We start from the raw sequence: 27,291 nt of genomic DNA, 5'->3' as shown, positions 1-27,291 counted from the left end.
AACTCTCCCAATATGACATTTCCATCTTCTGCACCAGCTCTTCAACTGGCACTGAATTTGCCCTCCTTTAGCCTCATGATTCTCTCCAGCTTCTCAGCCTCCAAATGCACAGTGTTATATCAGGGGGCCCCAACAGAAATTAAGTCAGTGGGAATCAGGGAGAAAACACTTGCCCAGTTGGAGTCATATTCAAAGGATGAAGATTGTGATTGCTGGAGACCAAATGTCTCACTTTCAGGATATCTCTGCAGAATACTTCAGGGTAACAACTTGGTCAAAGTCATCTTCAGCTGTTTCATCAATGACCTCCCTCCAACATAAGATCAGAACTGGGGACTTTGCTGGTGATTTCACAATGTACATTACCAATTGTGACTCTTTAGTTATTAATGCAGTATGTCTGCATTTGCCCTAACCTGAACAACATTCGGGAATGGGCTGATAAGTGGCAAGTACCATTTGTACCATATGTGCCAGAGAAGGACCATCTCCATTATGAGAGAAGCTAGCCAACTCCCTGTGACTTGCAATGGCAACATCTTTGCTAAGTACCCCATCATCATGCTGGGGGTTACCTTCAACTAGAAACTAACTAGACCAGCCATATAAATACTGTGACTACAAGAGCAGGTCATAGCCTGGGAACTCTGCAGCAAGTAATTCACTCCTTACTCTCCAAAGCCTGTCCACCTTCTACAAGACACAAGTTAGGAGTGTGATGGAATATTCTTCACTTGCCTAGCTGAGTGCAGCTCCAAAAAAATTCAAGAAGCTCAGTAAAATCCAAGACAAAATAGCCCACTTGGTCAACAACCCTTCAACTACCTTAAGTGTTAACTCCCACCACCAGTGGCACAGACTGTCAACAATGCATACAGTTTATGAGATGCCCTTTAGAAACTTGCCACGTTTCCTTGAATAGAATCTTCCAAACCACAAACCTCTACCACCTAGAAGGACATGACCAGAAGGTGCATGTGAGCATCAACTGCAAGTTCCCCTCCAAGACACACATCATCCTGAATTGGAACTTTACACTGTTCCGTCACTGTAACTGGGTCAAAACTTTACAATCTCCCGTCTAACAGCACTGTAGGCATTCCTATACTAGAGGGAGTGCAGATATTCACCACTGCCTTCTCAAGGGCTATTAGGAATGGAAAATAATTGCTGGCCTGGTGAATGATGCCTATATTCTCAGAATAATTTTTCTAAAATCCTTTATCCTTTATTTACCCCAGTGCCAACACTTGCCCTGCCTTCCACTTTATCTTTGTTGCACTCAGTTTGATGTTGTGTCACATAGTCCGTGAGACCTGCAATGATATTTGTATCAATATTTTGCTGTACTATGTTTTTCTTTTAAATTGCTCTAGGTCTGGGAGGAGGATTCGGTTACATCATTGGTGGGATCAAGTGGGACCAGACAAATTTTGGAAAAGTGTTAGGAGGTCAGCTTCGGGTTATATACATTTTCACTGCAGTAATATTGACCATAACTACCATCCTGACACTAACCAGTATCCCAGAAAAGCGGCTGAACCCACAGGGAAGAAGGAAGAAAGTGATGAAGAGTCCCAGTCTTGCTCTACCTCCCTCTCCACCGATGGTGTTGGAAGAAGGTGGAGGCCAGACTGCCAGTCAGAATGCCACTCGGATGTACACCAGCATGACCAGTCCCATTTCCCCACTGAGCCCCCTGACCCCCAAATATGGGAGCTTCCTGAGCCGTGACAGCTCTCTGACTGGGATTAATGAGTTTGCCTCATCCTATGGGACCTCCTACATTGACACTGTCCTCATTGACTGCTACATAGGGGCCAATGATCAATATATCAGCTTCCCCAGACACACACTGAGTGCGAGTCTTCCCCGGATACCTGATGAGGTGGAAAATGAGGAAATGGAACCCTCAGTGATCACTGAGAATCCAGGGAGTCTGCAGGATGCCTCACTTGATGCCACGAGAAACCCAGCATCAGGAATTCTCAAAAGACCCGAAACTTTGAGTATTCCAAACAGCTACCTTGGAAACAGTGGTGACAACAGTCGAAGGAGGACAGTGACCTTCAGTCAACAGGTACAGATACTTCAGAAGGGCAAACAACACAGTGAGGGGAAGAAACTCTTCAGTGAAGGGGGAAAACTACATTGTGGAGGGTGGTGGGGTGAGAAACAGCCCAGTGAGGGCAAATTGAAGGTGGCAAGCTGCTCTGTGAACGGCCACAGTTATTTGGAAACTATGTTATCGGACTAAATAATCCAGAAAACATTAGTTCAAATCTCATCAGAGGAGCTTGAAATTTTGCTTTGGGTTGAAAAATCAGGGAGGAAAGAAACTGGTCTCAGCTGTCATATTGTCATTAGATTCCAAGTGAATCACCAATCCCCTTTGGGAAGGAAAGCTGCTGTCCTTGCCTGGTCCAAGCCTGAAGTGGTTACTGAGTCATAACAAACATTGAATGTGTTAGCTTAGCTCAAATATTTTCTTGGTCTTCAGCCACAGAATTCCATTTGAACTGCTCTAGTCAAGAGATTTCAGGCCATTTTTGGTGCAGAAATAAAACAATCTGAATGTGGTGGGGCATCTGAGCTGGAGCCAGTTCCAGCCAGATAATTTTGTTGAGAATTCTGAGGAAAGGTATCGGATCTTCACTCACAATGGGGGACAGCTAGGATGCTGGCTCCCACTGGAAAACTTGCCAGGCCCAAGCAGTATATAATCATATTTTAGAAAGCACAACTGGTCCACCCAGAAAAATTTAGCATTCAACAGTTCAGGAAAGTTCTGTGTCATTTGGAATCCTCTCCAGAATTTGTCAGTCCCTGTGGGCCAGTTTCTGGCAATGTCACATGACAGAAACATCTGCCCTTGGACTGGGGGCCATGACTATTGTTGGTTCTGAGTGGCAGCAGTTACCCAATTTCCTTGACTGTGCTCTTTTGCTGTTTTAAACACTGAGCACAGACTCCTTCAAGTTTTTAGTCATCTCGCCCAGCCTTGCCTTCAGTTTATCACCCTCCTGACTTGTAACCAGAGTCTGATTTCCTCCTGGCCATGTACACATTCCATATAATTAGATCTTACAAATCCACTGCACAACTTTTCAACAAAATATTAAAGCAACTATGAATAGGAGTGTTCAAATGTTCATGATCAGTCCATTGAGTATTACTTAATGAGTGCCAGTAAAATGCTGAGAACAGTTTCAACAACAAAAATGAAGATAGCTCCTTCCGGCAGCTTGTTGCACTCCCTCCTTGTCATAGGTTCTGCATTCTTTTAAACAGATGATAGACGATCTGGTCATCATCACACTACTGTTTATGAAAACTTGCTACATTACAACAGTGACTACACTTCTAAAACACTTTGATGTGCTTTGGAACTTCCTGTGGTTGCGAAAGAACTTTTGTTTTAATTGGCTCATTTAAAATAATCAAAACAAATTAAAATGTGACAGCCCCCTTAAAGGTGCATTCTAACAACAAGCAAATCTTCAAAAGGAAGATTATAAATTTAAGTTACAAGTTCCCAGAGCTGATACACTCTGGGAAGTTGTAACTTAAATTTACAGTACACTCCATCACTTGCAATACCCATCAGACACAAAGGCCTTAAGCTTGTCTGTGGACACCATACTCACTCTCTGCTGACCCGAAGATTAGGGAGTAACCACGGAAACAGGCAAGCAGTCAGATCTAATGACCTCCTGCATTGAGGCCAGACCTAGGACCATTCCCATGAGGAGATCTTCTGATATGCCAACCACATCTGAATCAGATGGCCAAAGATCAGAAATGGGCAGTTGAAGCACAGCCAAAAATGAGAAGCACCCCTTCAAATAACAAAATAGAGATTGTAAATTTGCACAACCCATTTATACATGGAACACAGAACTCCTCAAGGCTGTAAAAGTACAGGTGACCTGAGAGTCCATCTACTATCTTCATCTCCTATTGTGCAGGACTGCTATGCTATATCACCTGTGGCAAAGAGGGGGATTCCCACACAGACAGCCTCAGAGTGAGGGTCCCTGACATCTCTGGGTGCCATACTGGAATGTCACAAATGTCTGGTAGATTGACACAGGGAAGGATATTGTTAAATTGAAAAGGGTTCAGAAAAGTTTTACCAGGATCTCGCTGGGAACAGTGGGTTTGAATTATAAAAACAGGCTGGATAGGCTGGGACATTTTTCTGCTGGAGCATAGGAGGTTGAAGAGTGACCTTTTAGACCTTTATAAAATTATGAGGGTCATTGATAAAGTGAACAGCAAAGGTCTTTTCCATAGGGTGGGGAAGTTCAAATTTAGGGGGCATACTTTTAAGGTGAGAGGTGAAAGTTTTAAAAAGGATAGGAGGTGCAATGTTTTTACATAGAGAGTAGCTTGTGTTTGGAATGAACTACCAGTGGAAATGGTGGATGCAGATACAGTTAAAGCATTTAAAAGACACTTGTATAAGTACATGAATAAGAATGGTTTGGAAAAATATGGGTCAAACAAAGGCAAATGGGAGTAGTTTAGTTTGGGAACATGGTTGGCATGGACTATTGGACCAAATGGTCTGTTTCCTTACTGTATGGCTCTATAATGTAGTGGAAACTGTGTAACAGTGCATATAGGAACCATCTCCATAAGGAACTGAATTACACAGAGGATTTTTTTTGCTACACACCTCAAATTACCGTGCTGGAGTTCCCAAGAAAGATTTCAGAACTCAGGACCAATGTGAATTTCTGTCTGAACCAGGTCAGTTCAGATGAGAGCAAAAACAGAAGTTGCTGGAAAAGCAAATGTTTGGTAGCATCCATAAAGAAAAAGTCTAAGTTAGCGTTTTGGGTTCAATGCCCCTTCCTCAGAACTGATGGCAGCTAGGAAAATGTCCTCTCTCTGTCCCACAGACCCCTTCACCCAGTTCCAACGCTCTCCCTCTGTGTGGACCCCTCCTTCTGGTCTTTTACCTGCACTTGATATGTTCATTGAGAACTGTCAATGTGATATTGGTTGCCTCAATTTCCCTGTCCCCTCACCAAATCCAACCTATCTCCCTCCAAACTCTCTGCACTCTGTGCAATCAGATCTAACCCTGACTTTGTTATTAAGAGTGCTGATAAGGGTGGTGCTGTTGTGGTCTGGCGGACTGACCTCTACATTGCAGAGGCTCAGTGCCAGTTCTCAGATACCTCCTTCTATCTTCCCCTGGACCATGACACATCAGGCCATTGTATCAACTACAGTAACTGAGCTCATTTCATCTGGTGATCTTCTTCCCCCACCTCTGCCTCTAAGCTGATAGTTACTCCAGCCCCACACAGCTCGTTCCTACCTCCTACCAAAAATCCACAAACAGGACTGTTTGGCAGACGCATCGTTTCAGCCAGCTCCTGTCGCACAGAACTCATTTCTTCCTACCTTGTCGCAGTTTTCTATCCTCTTGGTCCAGTCCCTGCCCATGTACATCTGTGATTCCTCTGATGCTTTACACTGTTTCAAAATTTCCAGTTTGCCGGTTTCAGCCGCCTCCTCTTTACCATGGATGTGCAATCCCTTTACATGTTCATCCCCCACCAGGATGGTCGTAGTGCTCTCCACTTCTTCCTGGCGCAAAGGCCTGAACTGTTTCCACCCTCCCACAACCCTCCCACCACCCTCCTCCACTTGGCCAAGCTCATCCTTGCCCTTAACAACTTCTCTTTTCATTCCTCTTCAGGTCAGAGGGGTGGCCCAGGGTACCCACATGGGCCCCAGTTATGCCTGTCTCTTCATGAGGTATGTGGAACATTCCTTGTTCCAGTCCTATTCTAGCCCCCATCCACAACTCTTTCTCTGATATTTCGATGATATCATCAGTGCTGCTTCCCTCTCTCATCCAGAATTGGAGAAGTTCATCGATTTCGCTTCCAATTGCCTTCGCTTTCACCTGGTCAGAAATGGGTCTGAAGAAGGGTTTAGGCCCAAAACGTCAGCTTTTCTGCTCCTCCAATGCTGCTTGGCCTGGTCATCCAGCTCTCAACCTTGTTATCTTACAACATCTGCAAGTCTGTCAGTTTTTATTCTGTTCAAATGAGAGTTCACCAACATTTTGAGCTGCCTCAAGATTACAGGTGCAGCTGGGACCATATACCATGTTTTTAACAATCTAGATGGCTTGGCCATGAATTGGACATCCACAAACGCACAACACTTAAGTTCTTGTAGCATCATACATGTTGCTTCTCCAATACCCACTCTGGTCACACCAGCAGTCCCGACCCTCTCTTACTCTGGTCCTGATAAAAGATAGACAGCTTCACAAAGCATTACAGTGACCACTCAGGTCCACCAACAGAAGCTGCATGTTTCAATTAAGGCTGAGCAAATGGCAGAAGAAATTCATCAGCAGAGCGCACCACCCAGGAGTTGGCTTGTGTAAATGTCTCACGGGAAGATGGAAAGCAGTCACCTGGGCTAAAAGCACTTACACATGTTCTATAAAAACCAAAAGAACTGTGGATGCTGTAAATCAGGAACAAAAACAAAGTTGCTGGAAAAGCTCAGCAGGTCTGGCAGCATCTGTGGAGGAGAAAACAGAGTTAACGTTTTGGGTCCGGTGACCCTTCCTCAGAACCGTTCTGAGTTCTGAGGAACTCTTTATAGAAACATGTCTATATACGATATGACACATCTCTGGATAGGTGGGACTTAGCCTGATCCATAGTTAAGGCCACTACCCACTGTGCCATAACAGCCTTATTCATCGTATTTCATACCCTAAAGAGTTAATTAGTCCCATCTATTATAAATCATTTGAACCAGTTAACCAGTTACCAGGGAACATAATCAATTTTTAATTTGTCCTACCATCTGGTATTAGTTACTAATCAATAACATTCAGAATCATAGAGTCGCTGTGTCATTTAGCATGGAAAAAGGCCCTTCAGTCCAACCAGTCCATGCCAACCATGTTCCCAAATTAAACTAGTCCCACTTGCCTGTGACTGACCCATGTCCCTCCAAACCTTTCCTTATTCATGTACTTATCCAAATGTCTTCTAAACATTGCAGCTGTACCTGGATCCTCCACTTTCTCTGGCAATCCATTCCACACACAAACCACCATCTGTGTAAAAAAGTTGCCCCTCATGTCCTTTTTAAATCTTTCTCCTCTCATGGTAAAAATATGCCCCCTAATTTTGAACTCCCACATGCTATGGAAAAGACCTTTGCCATTCACTTATTTATGCCCCTCATGATTTTATAAACCTCAATAAGGTCACCCTTCAACCTCCTATGCTGCAGTGAGAGAACTCACAGTCTTTCCAGTCTATTTTTATATCTCAAGCCCACCATTCCCAGCAATATCCTGGTAAATCTTTTATGAACCCTCTCCAGTTTAATAATATCCTTCCTCCAACAGGGTGACCAGAACGGCACACAGTATTCCAAAAGAAGCCTCACCAATGTCCTATACAACATCAATATGATATCCCAATTCTTATACGCAAATGTCTAAGCCACAGAGGCAAGCATGTGTTATGTAAATTTCAAAGAATTATGTACCTGAACCCCTCGGTCTCTCTGTTCTACAACAATACCCAAGGCCCCACCATTAATTGTGTAAGACCAGCCCTTGTTTCTTTTACCAAAATGCAATACCTTGCATTAACGCAAAAGAAACTTCATCTGCCACTCCTCAGCCCATTGACCCAATTGATCAAGATTTCTAATAATTTTAGATAACCTTTTTTCACTATCCACTATACCACCAATTTTGGCATTGTTTGCAAACTTACTAATCATCCCTCCAACGTTCTCATCCAAATCATTTATATACATGACAAACAAAAGGGGACCCAGCACCAAACCCTGTGGAACATGGCTGGTCACAGATCTACAGTCCGAAAACAACCTTCCACCACCACCCTCTGTCTCCTGCCATAAAGCCACTGTTGTGTCCAATTGGCAACCTCACCCTGAATCCCACATTATCTAATTTTACTAATTAGTCTAACATGCAGAACTCTCACACAATATTTCTTATGTACTGATGTTTACCTGTTCAATATATTTGCATACAGCTACAAATATGCAAACTAAGATTGTAACAGTTAGGGTCACATGGTGCAGTGGTAGTCTCCCTTCACTGGAATTCAAATCCACCTTCCCTGGGGCTATACCATACATGCCAGAACAGGCTGAGTCTTAAAAAAAAATGGTTACAGATGATCGCTTAGAGTCTGATCTATAGTAATTAAGACTGTATCGACTTGTATTAAAGCTGCAGAATTTGGTTTAATTCCTCCACAATGTATATTTTTCTCACACTCTATTTCACTGCAGGAAACAGCACACAACAAGCTCCTACAAACAGTAATGTAGTATTAAGCAGGAAACCTTTTTTTAATGATATTGAATGAGGGATAAATATTGATCAGGACACTACTCTTCTTCTAATAATGTCAAGGAATCTTTTACATGCACCTGAAAAGGCAGTCTGGGCTTTGGTTAAATGCCTTGTCTGAAATACAGTATCTCTGACTGTGCTGGGCTCTCCCAGTGCTGCACTGGAACATCAGCCTAGATTGTTGTGCTCCAGTTCTGGAATAGAACTTGATGCCACAACTATCTATCTCAGGTAAGACTTCTAAAAGCTGAGTCAGTGGTAGCTCTTGAACCTCAGCGAGAGTCAGCACATTCAGGGGAGAAAGGGAGAAAATGAAAAAGACACAGAAATGCGGAATGAACTGACAGGCTGTGAAGTGATATTGATCTTGTTCAGATTGTAACTTAATATTGTTGCAGGTTGCCAATATATTGCTGAATGGAGTGAAATATGAAACTGACTTGAATGGATCAGGGGAATTATCGGAAAGACCTCTCTCCATATCTTTCTTGTTCTCATCGATCTGTCACATGCCAAAACCATTGCGGAATCTGTGTGTCAATCACTTCTTAGGTACAGCCTTTCATTTTCTATTCAGTAGTTACTGAATGAATATCTGGTAAATACTGAACTATGAAGATGGATATGGGAATGAAATGGGACATAGGACAGGGATTAGGTGCATCCCACCTAGACAGCAATGATGTGGCTTCTCCAATAGCACTGAGTTAACCCTGCCCAAAATCACAAGTAATATTCTCTGTGACTGTGACCACGGTGCATTGTCCCTTCCTACCATTCTCAACCTGTTTGTAATCTTGGACATGGGTGATCACATCATCCTCTTAAAATGCCTCACCTCCATTGTTCTGTTCATTGAAATAGCATTCATTTTATTTCAAATTCATCTTTCTGATCATGCAGAGCATCTCCAGCAATGGTTCCCTTCCTTCCCCCGCACTGTTAACGTGAAGGCCCAGTCTCTGTAAAGGTCAGTGCACAGAATAAAAATGTATCTTTCTTTCGAAATAAAAACTGAAAGAAATATAGACACCAGAAATCAGAAACAAAACCAGAATTTACTGGAAAAACTCAGCAGGTCTAGCAGTATCCGTTAAGAGAAATCAGAATTAACATTTCAGATCCAGTGACCCTTCCTCAGAAGCCTGCAATTTCTACTATGTATCTTTCTTTCATTGTGTCTGAGATTAGCTGTAGTTCTACAGTATCACCACCAGGTGTCACCTAGCCCTAGGCAACCTTCCTGCAACACTGCTCTAAATCCCAAATCACCAGCACCGATAGCACTGCTGCCTATATTCCCGTGTCCTTGTCTGTGAATGTTCTGTGCTGTGTGATTACGCAACAGGACCATAACATTGGGATGTGGATCTCTTTTCTATGAAGGGGATTATGGTGATTGGAATGAGGGCCAAGTGGATCCCACTGACTATGAGATCCCTGATTGGGGTTGTTAATCGGGGTACCTTGGCTGACATATATAAACAGGAGTTTCAGAGAGTCTCCTAATTCTAGGGTTTGGCTCTAAGCTGACTGCTCAGAGTGCATGTACAGTGCGCATATAAATAAAGGGTGACTTGATGATGGGGTATTGGCCTTCGTACAGCTATTTCAGGGACACTGTTGTTTGAGATGGTAGTTCCACATTCATTACCATTGACCACTGATTGTAAACATAAAAATACTACAAGAAAACTCTGAATTTACAGAATTAGTTGCTTCCACATATTTGATTAGCAAACAAATTAAATTTTAGTCCTGCAGGTTTTTGAGGTGGAATCATATTCAACTTCCAAAGAAGAATGTAGAGTAGGAGTAGTTGACTAAAACTAATTAGATAGCTTTCAAGTCAGTCCAAAGTAATGAACAGCCTTCTATAATATCAGTGATAATAGGAATTTCAGATGCTGGAGAATCCAAGATAATAAAATGTGAGGCTGGATGAACAGCAGGCCCAGCAGCATCTCAGGAGCACAAAAGCTGACGTTTCGGGCCTAGACCCTTCTTCAGAGAGGGGGATGGGGTGAGGATTCTGGAATAAATAAGGAGAGAGGGGGAGGCGGACCGAAGATGGAGAGAAAAGAAGATAGGTGGAGAGGAGAGTATAGGTGGGGAGGTAGGGAGGGGATAGGTCAGTCCAGGGAAGACGGACAGGTCAAGGAGGTGGGATGAGGTTAGTAGGTAGGAGATGGAGGTGCGGCTTGGGGTGGGAGGAAGGGATGGGTGAGAAGAAGAACAGGTTAGGGAGGCAGAGACAGGTTGGACTGGTTTTGGGATGCAGTGGGTGGAGGGTAAGAGCTGGACTGGTTGTGTGGTGCAGTGGGGGGAGGGGACGAACTGGGCTGGTTTAGGGATGCGGTGGGAGAAGGGGAGATTTTGAAGCTGGTGAAGTCCACATTGATGCCATTGGGCTGCAGGGTTCCCAAGCGGAATATGAGTTGCTGTTCCTGCAACCTTCGGGTGGCATCATTGTGGCACTGCAGGAGGCCCAAGATGGACATGTCATCTAAAGAATGGGAGGGGGAGTGGAAATGGTTTGCGACTGGGAGGTGCAGTTGCTTATTGCGAACCGAGCGGAGGTGTTCTGCAAAGCGGTCCCCAAGCCTCCGCTTGGTTTCCCCAATGTAGAGGGAGCTACAGCGGGTACACTGGATGCAGTATACCACATTGGCAGATGTGCAGGTGAACCTCTGCTTAATATGGGAAGTCATCTTGGGGCCTGGGATAGGGGTGAGGGAGGAGGTGTGGGTGCAAGTGTAGCATTTCCTGCGGTTGCAGGGGAAGGTGCTGGGTGTTGTGGGGTTGGAGGCCAGTGTGGAGCGAACAAGGGAGTCACGGAGAGAGTGGTCTCTCCGGAAAGCAGACAAGGGTGGGGATGGAAAACTGTCTTAGGTGGTGGGGTCGGATTGTAGATGGCGGAAGTGTCGGAGGATGATGCGTTGTATCCGGAGGTTGGTGGGGTGGTGTGTGAGAACGAGGGGTTCCTCTTTGGGCGGGGTGTGAGGGATGTGTTGCAGGAAATGCAAGAAGCTCGAACAGTTCATCCACTTCACCCACACCTTCCACCCCAACCTTCAGTTCACCTGGGCCATCTCCAGCACATCCCTCACCTTCCTGGACCTCTCATTCTCCATCTCAGGCAACCAGCTTGTAACTAATGTCCATTTCAAGCCCACCTACTCCCACAGCTACCTAGAATACACCTCCTCCCACCCACCCTCCTGCAAAAATTCCATCCCCTATTCCCAATTCCTCCGCCTCCGCCGCATTTGCTCCCACGATGAGGCATTCCACTCCCGCACATCCCAGATGTCCAAGTTCTTCAAGGACCGCAACTTTCCCCCAACAGTGGTCGAGAACGCCCTTGACCGCGTCTCCCGCATTTCCCCCTACACATCCCTCACACCCCGCACCCGCCACAACCGCCCAAAGAGGATCCCCCTCGTTCTCACACACCACCCCACCAACCTCCGGATACAACGCATCATCCTCCGACACTTCCGCCATCTACAATCCGACCCCACCACCCAAGATATTTTTCCATCCCCAACCTTGTCTGCTTTCCGGAGAGACCACTCTCTCCGTGGCTCCCTTGTTGGCTCCACACTGCCCTCCAACCCCACCACACCCGGCACCTTCCCCTGCAACCACAGGAAATGCTACACTTGCCCCCACACCTCCTCCCTCACCCCTATCCCAGGCCCCAAGATGACTTCCCATATTAAGCAGAGGTTCACCTGCACATCTGCCAATGTGGTATACTGCATCCAGTGTACCCGGTGTGGCTTCCTCTACATTGGGGAAACCAAGCGGAGGCTTGGGGACCGCTTTGCAGAACACCTCCGCTCGGTTCGCAATAAGCAACTGCACCTCCCAGTCGCAAACCATTTCCACTCCCCCTCCCATTCTTTAGATGACATGTCCATCTTGGGCCTCCTGCAGTGCCACAATGATGCCACCCGAAGGTTGCAGGAACAGCAACTCATATTCCGCTTGGGAACCCTGCAGCCCAATGGCATCAATGTGGACTTCACCAGCTTCAAAATCTCCCCTTCTCCAACCGCATCCCTAAACCAGCCCAGTTCGTCCCCTCCCCCCACTGCACCACACAACCAGACCAGCTCTTTCCCTCCACCCACTGCATCCCAAAACCAGTCCAACCTGTCTCTGCCTCCCTAACCTGTTCTTCCTCTCACCCATCCCTTCCTCCCACCCCAAGCCGCACCTCCATCTCCTACCTACTAACCTCATCCCATCTCCTTGACCTGTCCGTCTTCCCTGGACTGACCTATCCCTCCCTACCTCCCCACCTATACGCTCCTCTCCACCTATCTTCTTTTCTCTCCATCTTCGGTCCGCCTCCCCCTCTCTCCCTATTTATTCCAGAATCCTCTCCCCATCCCCCTCTCTGATGAAGGGTCTAGGCCCGAAACGTCAGCTTTTGTGCTCCTGAGATGCTGCTGTGCCTGCTGTGTTCATCCAGCCTCACATTTTATTATCTTCTATAATACCGTCTGCTTTCCTGTCCTACTCATGCTTGTGTCTGTTACTGCCATGTACTCTGTCTCTGCAGGCTGGCTCTCCTTTGAAGGCATGCTGCTGTTTTACACTGACTTCATGGGGGAGGTAGTGTATGGTGGTGACCCAAAGGCCCCTCATGACTCAGAAGCATTTCAGAAATATAATGCGGGAGTGAGCGTGGGCTGCTGGGGTATGTGCGTCTACGCATTCAGTGCTGCTTTTTACTCAGGTAGGGAATTTGATCTCCTGCTGTGTGTTACCTACAGGTTCAAATGCATGAGATTCTTCTTGCCACATTTTTAAATTTCCTGCTGTTTTGGTATTGATACGATGAACCCTAAGTGTGCTAAATATTTTTCCAGAGTATGCAATAATTGAGCACAGGTGAAATGTTCATGCACAGAATCTCTATTGCATGTCATAAGACAAATTAAGTTGCTGACCACAATTCAATGATAGATCTTCTGTAGCAAGGTGCAATGACTACACATGTTACGCCATGACCAGAGGGTCCTTTTAAAATATTTAATTACAGACTGTGTTCATGCTCCTGACTGCCATTTCCAAATTTCCACTGGAAAGGAACATATGTGAATTTTGAATAAGGACAGCACACAGTGAAAGGGCAGTGATACCAGTCACTAAATGGTATGCATGTGGATCTTACCAGGAAGTCAGGGTCAAGATTATGATTCAGTGAGTGAGAACAATTGTCACGGATCCATCCACCTATCACAAATGGGAAACTTACAGTGTCAAATCTGGGGAATTGAATTTAGTAATCAAATTGAGTAATGTGATTTGGCTCAGGAAAAGAATCAGGAAAGAAGATCTGAGATCCATAGTTTGGAAAACATATTTGAATGCAAAATTATGCAACAAGCTTACATTGCAGAAAGATAGTATGCTGACAGTATTAGTTGATGTAAACATAGAACATTACAGCACAGTACAGGCCCTTCGGCCCTCGATGTTGTGCCGACCTGTCATACCGATCTTAAGCCCATCTAACCTACACTATTCCATGTACGTCCATATGCATGTCCAATGACGACTTAAATGTATAAATGCATAAACCATAAACCAGGTCAAATGGTCAGTTTTGGAGCTGTGAATTCTATGTAATAATCATATAAGGAATTTGCAAAAATGTGCATCTGTACTCATTTTGCACTTTTTTGTAGTAAAACACCAAAATCTATGAACACTTATGCTGTGGACTGGGACACCATGTTCATTGGGTAGGATGGCAATGTTGACTGTGGGTATAGTGGCCATGTTCACAAGGTAAGGTAGCCGTGTTGACTGTGGGCACATTCACCGGCCAGGGTGGCTAGTTGACTGCGCACAATGTGGTCATGTTCATTGAGGGCAGGCTGGCTATATTCACTATGCGCAAGGTGCTATATTCACTGGGCTATGTGTCCATGTTGACTGCAGACAGGGTGGCCATGATGATTGTGGGCAGAGTGACCAGTTTGACTCAGTGAGACGTTATCTTTAGTGTAAATGTAGCTTTGTTTCTTCTCTGAGATTTCTGCATGAAAAAAAAGTGAAATAGAAAATCTGGGCTTGGAAGGTGGCAGCCAAAATCTGGAAAGCTAGATATTTTCTAAGATAAAGGTTTCTACATAACATGTATTATCTTGTCCTTCCTCTTTCAGCTGCATGTGGAACTGCTGTGAATTGCCCAGTTTTTCTGATTGTATTTTAGATTTTTAACAGATTTTTAATTTAGTTTTGTTCCTGTTGATGTACACAAGCTGCAGGGGCACCTCCGAGGCTAGGGGAATTCTTAATTGAATAGACACACCCCAGATCGCTGCCTTTTACAGAAATGTGAAACACACTTAACTTCAGAACTCATTACAACAAAAAACTGGATCTGAATATCTGGAAAATCTAGCGACAACCTTTTCATAATTTTTTTTGGAATGTGGAATAAAATCTGAAAACCATTCTTCAAAAAACTGACTTTTTGAATAACATATTGTGTACTTGTTTCTTAATTTCAGTCACTCATTAGGAAACTACCTTCATACCCCTGTTAGCCACTAAGCATCCACTTCATCTACCCTCATTACCAAATGAAAATCATTAATAGCCCCATTTACCACACGGTATCCTCTACATATATTCCCATGAACTCAAAGAATAACTGCCAACACTAAAAATTTAAGATCAAAGTTAGTTACTGAGTTACTAAAGTTAGTGAAAGTGGAACGCAGTGTGAAAAACGTTTACAACCACCAGGCAGCTGACCACTCTAATACATCACCATCCAACAGCCACAGCCTAAACCATCGCCACCCCTCTCAATGACCCTTCCCCTACACAGCCAACCAACACCCAACCCCCAACACTGCCACCCAAACTTGCATCCCAACATTCGCCACCCAATAATCACCACCCAACACCAAGACTCCAACATCCACCACCTATTAGCCACCACACAACACCCACCATCCAACACCCACCACCCAATATGCAACATCCATCACCAACACCCGCACCCTAACAGCCACCACCAACACCCACCACTCAATACCCAACACCTGCACCCCAATACCCACCACCCACCACACAACACCCCTCCACAACACACCACCTACCAACTGCCACCCAACACCCACCACTCAACACCAACCACCCAACACCTGCCACTCAATACCCAATACCCACCACACAAAACCCCATACCCACCACCCAGTGCCCAACGCTCACACTCAATGCCAAAAACCCACCACTCCACACCCAATACCAGCTACCCAACACCCACCAACCAGCACATGCTACCCGGCACCCAACACCTGCCACCCAGCACCTACCCCTAACACCCATCGCTTGACATTCAAAATCCAGCACCTAACACCTGCCACCCATCGCTCAACACTCACCACCCATCACCCAATACACTGGCATACGACATTACCCAATATGCCTTGACCCAAACCCCACAATCTAAGGCGCTATCTTCTAAGTTATATTTACATAAAAATTAACTCCGTTTCTCTCCGCTGAAATACTTACTGACCTGCTGAATATATTCAGCATTTTCTGTTTTTGTTTCAGATTTCCAATTCTTGCAGTATTTTGCTAATGCATGACCATCTGGCACAGTGCACCCACAATCTGACAACCAATAAACCACCATTCAAGTGTGACACTTCTGGGCATCAAACCATGGCCACCAGCAGCCAAATAGCTGTTGTTCTATCACCTGTTTCTTATTTTCTACAGCACTCCTGGAGAAACTGGAGGAATACTTCAGTGTCCGAACACTCTACTTCTTCGGCTATCTATCGTTTGGGATTGGCACTGGCATAGCTACTCTGTCCAGGAACAGCTATGTGCTTTTATCGCTCTGTGTCACATATGGACTGCTGTTTTCTTCACTCTGCACTCTACCCTACTCGCTGCTCTGTGAATACTACCAGAGCAAAAAGGTATAATCACATAAAGGTTATAAAGGTTACAAAATTATAAACTAATCATTCAACTGGTACCTTGAGTATTTTGAGGTTGGGGTACATTCTGGAGAAAAGGGAAACTGGGAGTCAATTCAGGGTGTACTTCTTTAAATAGTTTCATACCAGAATTTGAGAGTTATAAGATAATGAAGAAGGGGATTCCTCTCTCCTTCCTTGCCCTGTGAATATTTGATGGAACAGTGTAAATAGCTTTACTCCATATCTGTCTTGGATAGGTTTGATGGGAGATTGTAGAAGAATTTCTTTGGTAACCAAGTCATGCTGGGCCTGTCCTGGAGGTGTCCAGTAACTCTGGAGGAAGATGTTACAATTGGGTTAGGACTTTGGCATTGGTGTCAAATGCTAGTTGGGAACAGTTTACCTTGATTTTGCCTTGACTTGCCACTAAATGAACAGAATGCATGCGCCAAAAGGGAGCATCTCAACAAGGAAATAGCTGCAGCCTGCCTGGAATTAAGGAAGACTGAGTGCCTTATTCTAATCTCCTTCATCATCTGTTTGGCCACCTTTGTGGAGGCCACCCCCCAGCCCCTCGCACCAAATCTCCACAGGACTCTCGGTAGCTGCAGCTGTGGCCAGGTAAGCCTGAGGAGGACCTCTTAGTCTCTCTGAAGTATAGCTCCCCATCACCAGTCAGCTATCAGGAGGCCTCCTCCAGGCAGCTGCTATGCTGCCAACACAACAGGAACTCACAGGCTGACTGCAAAATTTAAATTAGCCTGTCTCCCATTGCTTTACTTGGTCTATAATTGGTGTTAACTTTTCTTTGGCTGTGGATAGCATCAGCCTGGACCGGAGAATCCTCAAATGGCCCAGGAGAGGTATGGTGTGACTGACATGCCTGCCTATAGCAGGAAATTACAGATTTGCTCACTATACATCAGCTCAAGAGAAACCTTCCCAGCATCAATTTACCTTCAGGATGGTGTACAGAACTGGAATGTTTAAAAGTTATCAAAGGCTTTTGTTTGATGAGTTGTGCCATCTATCACTGTAATGACACTAATGCGAATACATTTCTTTCTCTAACACAGCTGATGTTATTGTTGTCTAGTTTGTAGGACCAAATGCGAATGGGACCAAGCGGGGGATGGGTGTGGACATTTCACTGCTGAGCTGCCAGTACTTCCTTGCACAGATCATCGTTTCCATAGTGATGGGACCACTCACATCAGTTGTGGGCAGTGCCAATGGCGTGATGTACTTTGCCAGCCTGACCTCCTTCATCGGGTGCTTGTACTCTTCTCTGTTTGTGATTTATGACATCCCTCCTGATGATAATGGTGAGGAGCAGACTCCCCTCCTCATGAATGTCTGACATAGCAAATTCCACTTTCAATCTGTTCAAGGAACTGACTCCCGAGAATAAGCCACTGGACATTTGCACTTTTCCCAAGATCCCACAACATTGAGTCATCATTATTCAAACAGGAACAGAAACAACGAAGACTAATTCCTCTTTTTTTTCTAATTGGTGCTGGTACCTCAGATATAAATATATATAAAATATATAAATAACAAAGATGTTGACTAGTTCAATAGTGCGAGTAAAGTGCATGGTTTGCAAGTGATCCGGTTCTACTCCATTCAGACAAGTGACTGATGCACAACGGGAAGCCTCAACCACATGTTGGTCATCTAGGAGAAGCCTTGCTTGCAACATGCAGCCAACCAAGAATTGAAATGGCAGTATGTGTCCGTTTCAATTCCAGCCTTAAAGACATCTCTCCATTTCTCCAGGTGATCACTATGGAAGATGCTAAGGCTTTGTTCAAGTTCAAAAGTGAAATGTTCCCAACAGGAAGAATACAGTGGTTCACTGGCGCGGCAAGGTACTACAAATATCATAAACGACCCTCAGAAAATTCCAGCCGGCAGTTTTCTCCAATGTTTGGCCATGGTTTGTTCAAGGACTCAGTGTACCTCCCCTACAGTGTCAACTCAATCATGAAACCACCCAGTGAAACTGTGCTCTAATTTCATAACAACATTCATGGAAAACTCAAAATCTATCCAGTAACTCACCACAAGCACATGGAATAGGAGAGTTCCACGTTGCATCTATAGTCTTCCTTCCAGCTGGGTGGCAACAACATTTGTAAATGGCTTCAGTGATATGGGTCAGGGAAATCAGCCTTGCCTACCACTTTATAAGTTATCCAGCAACTTTCTGTTTTATTCATTCATGGGGTGTGGACTTTGCTGGCTAGGCCGGCATTTATTTCTCATTCCAAATTACCTTGAGAAGGTAGTGGTGAGCTGTTTTCTTGAACTGCTGCAGTCATTGGGGTGTAGGAACACCCAGAGCTGTTGGGAGGGAGTTCCAGGATTTTGATCCAACAATAGTGAAGGAACAGCCATATAGCTCCAAGTCAGATTGGTATGTTGTTCAGGGGGGTAGATTACAACTGGTTGTGTTTTCTTGTGTTCACTGCCTTTGTCCTTCTGATTGGTAAACGTTGCAAGTTGGAAGCTGCCGTCAGAGGACGGGTCAGCAGACATATATGGCAGTGGCTGAAGACAGAGGAAGTGCTGTCCTTTGCGACCAAGGAGTCTTTAACATCGCAGATGTCTCACAAGTTGCTCCAAAAACATTTACTACCATATGCAGTAATTATTTGAGTGATGCATGGGAGAGAACCTATAGTATAAATTTAGGAGGGTACGACATGTTCATCATAACTTATCTCCACACTTACTGGCATTATTAAAGTTTTGATGGTTAAACAAGTTGCCTGAATTTTCAGAAGAAGCATTACTTCAAGTACATTGACAGCACATTATATATATTACTGTATGTGCATACAGGCAAAGATTTTGTGTGTATGTACCAGGGAATTGTAACATGGTTAGATAAAGAGTAAAGCTTCCAATCCACCGCCCCATCAGATACTCACAGGTTAAGTACAGATAGCTTCCTGCTGAGGCTATAGTAATTATTTTCATTGAGCATTACTATACTCAATCCCTCTCAGTACTTCCCCTTTTCTGGTGCAGTGAGTAGAATCTAAGCAGCACAGTTTTGAAAACATAACAACATTTATTGCCTCCCCCCTATAGAACTTGCTTTGGGTAACAAGGCAACTGAAGAACATGAAATACACGTTCTCTAAAGCTTGATGGGTAAACATGCCCGTATGAAATCATGATGGGGAAAACTCATTGAATTATTTCACTTGAGCTCTGTGTTTGCATCAAAATCACCGGACTTCAGGAATAACCACTGTCCTGTGCAGAGCAAAAATACTTCTGTTTACCAAATCAACCTTCACATTTTGAATGAGAGAGAAAGGTCTGTCATCAAATGTATGAACACTGCTCACCAGTTAGAAAGGAACCAAATGCACTTGTAAAATGTATTTGACTTGAATATGAATGACACAGTAAGTACCTTGGTTTAAAAAATATGAAATTAAAAATGCCTTATGCAAGCTGCTGTTCTCTTGTCTATTTTTGTTGAACATCATGAACCAGCCACTCCCCAGGTTCAACTCCTGGTTTGTGTTGAATAGGCTGATTTCAACTTGACTGTATTACTATAATTTTTCTCAGTGCTTTTGAGTTAAAGTCATAATTAGCCAACATTTTAGGTTGACTAGCCCACTAAGCCGATTTTCACTGATCTCTTACACTGACCCAATGGAAACCTTCTGCTTCAAACCACAGTCTGAATCATTTTCACTTCATCCTGGGATCAGACTAAGGAGCTTTGCTCTCTTTATATTGAGATTTATGTTTACAGATTATTGAAGTGATTATACACTTTTAAACATCTTAATTTGTTGTACAGCGGAGGGCGCTAGAGACACTTCCCTGACCATCAACCTCACTTTGACAGAAGTTGCTCAAGAAACTCAGCAGGTCTGACAGTATCTGTGGACAGAAAGCATTTTAATGTTTTAGACAATAGATAATAGACAATAGGTGCAGGAGTAGGCCATTTGGCCCTTCAAGCCAACACCACCATTCATTATGATCAGTATCCTGTTCCTGCCTTATTCCCATAACCCTTGATTCCAGTGATCCTTCTTCAAAACATTGAACGCTAAAGATTAACTCTGTTTCTCTACACAAATGCTCTCAGACTTGCTGAATTTTGCGAGTAATTTTTGTTTGTGTTTCTGATTTCTAGCAAATGCTGATCTTTCGTTTTTGTTTTTGTTTTTGTTCAGACAACTTCACATTGAGTTCACCTCAATCTGTAACTCTCTTGGTTCGACGTCAATCCCAGGTAGCAACTTGAGTCTTGTTTATATTTATAAATTGTATCTGAAAAGAATAAACTGGGAATAGTCAGACAACTTCCGAAAGACTATGAAAATAACAAATTTGTGAAGCTGACTCTGTCAATTTTATTGGTTCTTACAACAACATTACTTAATTTCAATTACATATTTCTCCAATTCCAATAATATTCTTACTTCCAAAGGATGATACACAGCCATCACTTTTCTTTTTTGATTGCTAGTGTAAAGGTGATACAAGAACTGTATTGCTACAGGCCATGCAATGCTTGGGAAACATGGTTATGATCCCTCTCGTGGGGACGTCCTTGGCCTTAGTTTTCTGCCTACCCATGGGAACAGGGGCAGGGCACAGCTTTTGACCAACTTCTTTACTTTGCTCACTGATAAATCCAGACTATGTTACAATTATGGCAAAATATTGCTAATTAATAGTCAGCTTCCATCATCTGATTTTAATGTCTGAGACTTTCATCCTGAATTGATTTTTAAAGAGGATAAACGCTGATAAAGAGGCTGCTGTGATTACCTGACCATAGATTGAGACATGACCTGATGACTCATATGGAATATATGAAACCTTTCCACTGAAATTACCAGTTCATCTAAAGACAAACAAATAATTCAGCATAAAGAATTTCACATCTATATTGGAGAATGAAAGATTTGGAAAGACAACTGAACTAGACCAGAGTTTATGCAAATAATTCATATTTCAGTAGCTTGGCAGAGCAGAGAGAATATGGGTTCATAACAACATAATTTGGAAGGCTTGGTTTTGCTCTTTCCCTCCCTGCTTCTCTCAAACCTCCAAAGTCAGTGCCCATTGAAAAAGTAACTTGGGAAAACAACTGAAATCTCTAGAATTCTATAAATGTCACTACTGCTGATGAATCAAGGCAACAGCTAAACTGTTATAGACTCAGATTTCACTCTTACAATTCCAGGACTCTTGAGAACTTTAAAACTGCATCTGCTTTCATCTTCCTATTTATTTTAGATATCATCTCCGCCTCTCATTTTAACAAGTCATTACCTATGTTTGTGTGTGCATTTGATGTTGTGATTTTATTATTAGGTAACAAAATTCCTCTTTCTTTCACTCGAGAAAACCTTGGAATTGACTTGTTTGCTTTTCACTGTATTCCTGTACCCCGTACAGTACACATGACAATAAAACCTAAATCGAAATCCAACTATGTTCTAACTGAGAGATAGTAGAAGGGTCTCGGCCCGAAATGTCAGCTTTCCTGCTCGCTCTGATGCTGCTTGGCCTGCTGTGTTCATCCAGCTCTACACCTTGTTATCTATGTTCTAACTGAAGTGTGATAGCTGCATGCCAGAAAACAAACCCAAAAGATTTTAGAAACAGGGGATTTAAATACTCTTCCTCACTTGGTCACAGAGACTGGTAGACAAAAACCAAAATCTACAGAACTAAGTATCAGAATTATACCAGAAATGAGAGATATCTGTTTTGTGGAAATATGGTGTTCTTCTCAGAGAAAAAGACTTAATGGAAATATTCAAAATTATAAGAGATTCAGGATTGGATGGGGTCTTGAACCCAGTGACAGTCAACACCTTCAGGAGAGGAGGGGGAGCTAAATCCCAGTGAGAATCAGCACCTTCAAGAGAGGAGGGGTAAAAGAGAATAAAACATGACAGCATTGATTTAAAGTTTCCTTGGTTGGCTTCTGGTCATCATAGGTTTGCCATCATTTATATTTTATAAAATGTTCCAGCCAATCAGAGTTTAAGACCATAAGACATAGGAGTGGAAGTAAGGCCATTCGGCTCATCGAATCCACTCTGCCATTTAATCAAGGCTGATGGGCATTTCAACTCCACTTACCCGCACTCTCCCCATAGCCCTTAATTCCCTTGCGAGATCAAGAAATTATCAATCTCTGCCTTGAAAACATTTAACGTCCCAGCCTCCACCGCGCTCCATGGCAATGAATTCCACAAGCCCACCACTCTGTGGCTGAAGTGTCTCCTCATTTCTGATTTAAATTTACCCCCTCTAATTTTAAGGCTGTGCCCACAGGTCCTAGTCTCCCCGCCTAACGGAAACAACCTCCCAGCGTCCACCCTTTCTAAGCCATACATTATCTTGTAAGTTTCTATTAGATCTCCCCTCAACCTTCTAAACTATAATGAATACAATCCCAGGATCCTCAGCTGTTCATCTTATGTTAAACCTACCATTCCAGGGATCATCCATGTGAATCTCCGCAGGACACACTCCAGTGCCAATATGTCCTTCCTGAGGTGTGGGGCCCAAAATTTGACACAGTATTCTAAATGGGGCCTAACTAGAGCTGTATAAAGTCTCTTTATAAAGCTTTATAAAGAGTTTAATGGCTAAGAATCAAGTATCAGTGTTATAAATGACCTATAAGGATCAACCAAAAATAATGTCTAAACACCTCAAGCAGAGGTGACAACAGAAGTTGAAACCAGGCTTCATGGGTCAGAGGCAGGGATAGTACCACTGTGACGTAAGAGCCCTGATGGAGCAGCCAGAGTTCCAGTGTTTATTAACAGCAGTTGATGCTCAGTGGACTTCTAATTATTGACCAGTTAATTTGGTCATGAATTTTTAAAAGAACTGGGGTCCCAGGCTGTGCATTGGGTTAAAGCATCTGCCAACTGAACAGGAGATCCTAAATTTATATCTCAGCAGTACCTTTGTGCTATTTAATGGGTCATTTGTTAATTTGGTGGTGAGTTTATTTCAAACAAAAAAGTTAGGTACCTACAGCCAACAGTAGATTCATGCAATGGCATGAGGAGCAGCGCTATAGTTCCCATCTGCCTGCTTGTACTCTGCAGTTACACCTTTGTGTGAATGTCCTTGCAGAGGGAACATGCAGTGTCCACCAACAGCCTTGTAGCAATTAAGGATAGGTGGGCAACACAACAGCTGGGGTGCATTATCTCTCATTAACACCATTTTGATTTGATTTGATCCTCCCACGCTTTGTTTCCCCCCCTTTATGAATTTTGTTTAGTCCACTGGGTTAATTTGATGGTGGGACTCTTTACACAAATTAGAACTGAGGTCTTACTCTGTGAGGTTTTGGCTTCTGGACAGAAATAGAGTCCAGACGGAATGGTAGAAACTTGTGTTTGTGCTAAAATATAGATTTACTTGTAAATCTATGAAAGTCTTTTGCGCTTAATTCAACTCACAGTTCTTGCTCTGTTAAATGTCAAGTTCGGGTTGATGATATCTATTGTCTGACTTGCACCTTCGCTATGATAGCCTATTTTACATTCATAACATGATCAAACTTCACCTCTGACTCAGTCTACCTATTGTTGAAACCCTCATCCATGCACTTGTTAACCTCTCAACTCAGCTATTTCCATGTACTCTGGCTGGTCTTTAGCATTTTATACTCCATAAACCTGAGGTCATCCAAATCACTGCTACCTGTGTTTTAACTCACACAAAGATCTATTCACCTATCGTTCATGTACTTGCTGACTTGCAGTGGCTCCCAATTTAGCAATATCTTAATTTGGGCATCCTCATAGATGTTTTCAAATCTCTCCATAACCTTCCCTGTAATCTCCTCCAGTCTAACAAATCTTAACAATATTGGCACTCCTCACTGTGCCACCCTGATTTTAATCAGCCCACAACTGGTGGCCACATCTTCAGTTATCTAGGCCCTAAGCTCTGTAAATGTCTTGTTGCAGTCTTCTGCCTCTATCATATTTTCCTTCTTTAGATTTAGATTTGGACTTTATTGTCACATGTCCTCAAGCACAAAAGTTCAGGAGCACAGTGAAAAATTTTCAATGTCACCACACAAGGCACCATCTTTGGTACAAAGTACCTACGTACAAAAACTTAAGAACAAGGTAGAAAGAAATAAGGAACAAAGTTAAAAGCTAAACATTACTGTCACTTCGTGTAGCGTTAAAAGAAGTTAAAAGTTAGTCCTTCTTTGTGTTAAGTCCAAAGATAAATAAAGCTAAAACTTCAAATATTGCAGCCTTTCTTAAGTACTTAGCTATTCTGGGACCACACTTTCTACAAGGACTCAATGTCCTCTGCTTTGGCATGTTTACCCCACCTGCTCTCATTGTCCCTGCAAACGTCAGGGTAACCTCCATTGCTACATTGGCACCCTGAAAATCCAGGAGCAGGCCCAAAGCCTTGGTCCAGGTGTCGTCCATGTCGAGACCTGGCCTCGCCTTTAGTCTGCGTACTGGGCAGCAGGAACTCACCAAAAGTCCTGGGTCAGGCCGCCAGCCACTGCCTCACACTGGGTATCTAGCAGACCGCCAAATTCAATTTGCCCAATATTGCTGCCACCACTGCCTCTCTCCAGAAGGAAGTCAGTAGAAAAATGGCCAAAAAAATCTAAAGCTCAAAGATGAGAAAAGAAAAAAGAGGAAGAGCAGACAGAGTGGATGGGCCTACTCCATCACAAAATCTACCTTGTTGACGAAACTTTTAGTCATACGACCTAATATATCCTTTGTTTTATATAGCTTCTAGAAGCACCTTGCTTAATATATTGAAGCTGATTTACTAGTACAAATTGTTAAGATGGGCGCACCTTTCTTAATGAAGAATCCATGTTGCTAATTGGCAATCTCTTGTGTGCTCACAACTGTCTGAGATAATTTCACACAGTTGCAAATTTAGCCACATAATAGAAAAACATATTCTAATTTTACCTAACGCAAGACAGCCACCTGGAGAACAGGTTAACCATGTTCAGGCTGCCTCTCATTGCAGAGTCTGAAGCCACAATCACTGCAATTCTCTCCATGGGATTCAATACCCCCTCCTTTTCTGAAGGTGTTGATGCTCACAACAGAAATGGGAACTGCGGATGCTGGAGAATCCGCTGCAACTCCCTTGCTTCAATCCACCTCCCCATCTCTCCCTATTTATTTCAGAACCCTCTCCCCATCCCCCTCTCTGATGAAACATCAAGGCCCGAAATGTCAGCTTTTGTGGTCCTAAGATGCTGCTTGGCCTGCTGTGTTCATCCAGCTCCCCACTTTGTTATCTCGGATGCTCACAAGAGGTCAGCTTTCCCGTCTTCTCCTGAAGGTGATGACTCACTAGTCTCCTCGTTGCAGTGAGTGTTTTAATCCTCTATAAAGAGTTCTTACTCCTTTCCCAACATGAACTTGCACAAAACTATTCAATCTGTTGCTGATTTTCAATGCTGTTTAATATAAACATTAATGTAAGGAAACCTGTTGAATTAATTGGATCTGTTCAATAAGTTCAAGGACAGACTTAAGAGAACAGAGCTTTCAACCAAATATGGATCTCTTAAAATATTTTTCCAGGAAAATAAAGTCCAAGTAAAGAAAACAAAGCATTGGTCTATTTATAGCCTCTCCAGATACTTTAAAATTAATTCACAGGATGTAGGCGTAGCTGGCATTTACTGTCCCTCCATTGTTTGATACAAATATAATTGGCTTGTTAGGCCATTTCAAACTGTTATTGAGGGAAAATCACTTTGGTGTGCAACTGGAGTCACTCATTGACCCAGACCAAATGAGAACAGAAAACAAAAAATAACTCCATAACACTGATTACATTCATGTTTCATACACCCACGTTCCAGACAGGTCCACATATCAATCACTCACCCCATATTGCTCCAGCTTGTGTTTCAAACATATGTCTGTATTCTGTACACCTGTTAGTGTAGTGTATCAGACCTGGTCAAGCAGTGGAAACCTTACATGTGCATTGTACTGTCTGAGGGCACAAATTTAGCTAAAAACAATTTCTACAATATTACAATAAAAAAAGGAAAATTCAGCCAGCCAGTCTAGGAAAATAACACGAGGTCTGTTCCAACAATTAAAGAAAGGGTTAGTTAATTTCTGGCCATATGTTAAAAGTCTGTTTACCAATCCTCCACATGCAATATCCACACTATATGATGCAATATTAAATTGTTCCATTTGTGTTTAATTGGAATCATGGAATTTTGTAATGCAGAAAGTTGTTTGACCCTTGTGCATATGCCAACCATCAAAATTAATAGTTTTTATTCACTTTCCTTTGAAAAAGGAAAGGATTCTGCTTCCTCTTGGGTGTGGTACATGTTCTTACAGGGTTGACTAGAACATTTGCTCAATGGCCAAGTGTCATGGAATTGTATCATGACATTTTACTTTCTATTTTAATTCTAGATTAATTTCCAAGTTTTCTCCATAAATTTTGCAAATCAAATTGCACTCAATCAGCCAAATGACAAATCTGATGCAGTATCATTAGTTATCAGTTGTATGCTGTTTTATTATTGAAATTCCCAGAGATGTTATGCTAGCCTTCACAATTTCCCAGTAATATGCCCTAAACATCCATCATCGCAACATCTCAGATCAAGTCAGACCAACAGTTGGGCACTTTAGAATTTATTTCCTTAAACTCTTCCACTTCAAGACCACCTGATTTCACTTCCACTGCCTAAGGTTGTACCTGAATAAAGCTTGCTATGTTCAAAAGCTTACATTCATTTGATGAAATTGCATAACATTGGGAGTTCACAAAATAGATAAAAACTGCAAATCAAGACAGTTCGATTTTACTGGTTAAGTAAGCAGTTGTGAAGTTACAAAAATGCTGCAAATGCTCTGGTAGCAGCTG

General features: G+C 43.1%; 1 protein-coding gene across 5 annotated transcripts in view; it reads left to right on the top strand.

The window, feature by feature from the left end:
- The window catches only part of slc45a1 (solute carrier family 45 member 1), a 70,269-nt gene extending 50,461 nt beyond the window's left edge, over positions 1-19,808 (top strand). For all 5 annotated transcript variants that reach the window (XM_048561838.1, XM_048561839.1, XM_048561842.1 and 2 more), the window contains 5 exons: positions 1,377-2,080; positions 8,788-8,941; positions 12,963-13,139; positions 16,151-16,356; positions 17,456-19,808. In XM_048561838.1, the coding sequence (XP_048417795.1) occupies positions 1,377-2,080; positions 8,788-8,941; positions 12,963-13,139; positions 16,151-16,356; positions 17,456-17,719 (1,505 nt within the window). In that variant the 3' untranslated portion in view covers positions 17,720-19,808. The remainder of the gene's footprint in view (positions 1-1,376; positions 2,081-8,787; positions 8,942-12,962; positions 13,140-16,150; positions 16,357-17,455) is intronic.
- Positions 19,809-27,291: the final 7,483 nt, after the last annotated feature.

This window comes from Stegostoma tigrinum, chromosome 28 (genome assembly GCF_030684315.1).
Source record: "Stegostoma tigrinum isolate sSteTig4 chromosome 28, sSteTig4.hap1, whole genome shotgun sequence".
Classification (NCBI taxonomy): domain Eukaryota; kingdom Metazoa; phylum Chordata; class Chondrichthyes; order Orectolobiformes; family Stegostomatidae; genus Stegostoma; species Stegostoma tigrinum.
Note: the sequence above shows the minus strand (reverse complement) of the source record. Positions and strands in the feature narration are given on the sequence as shown.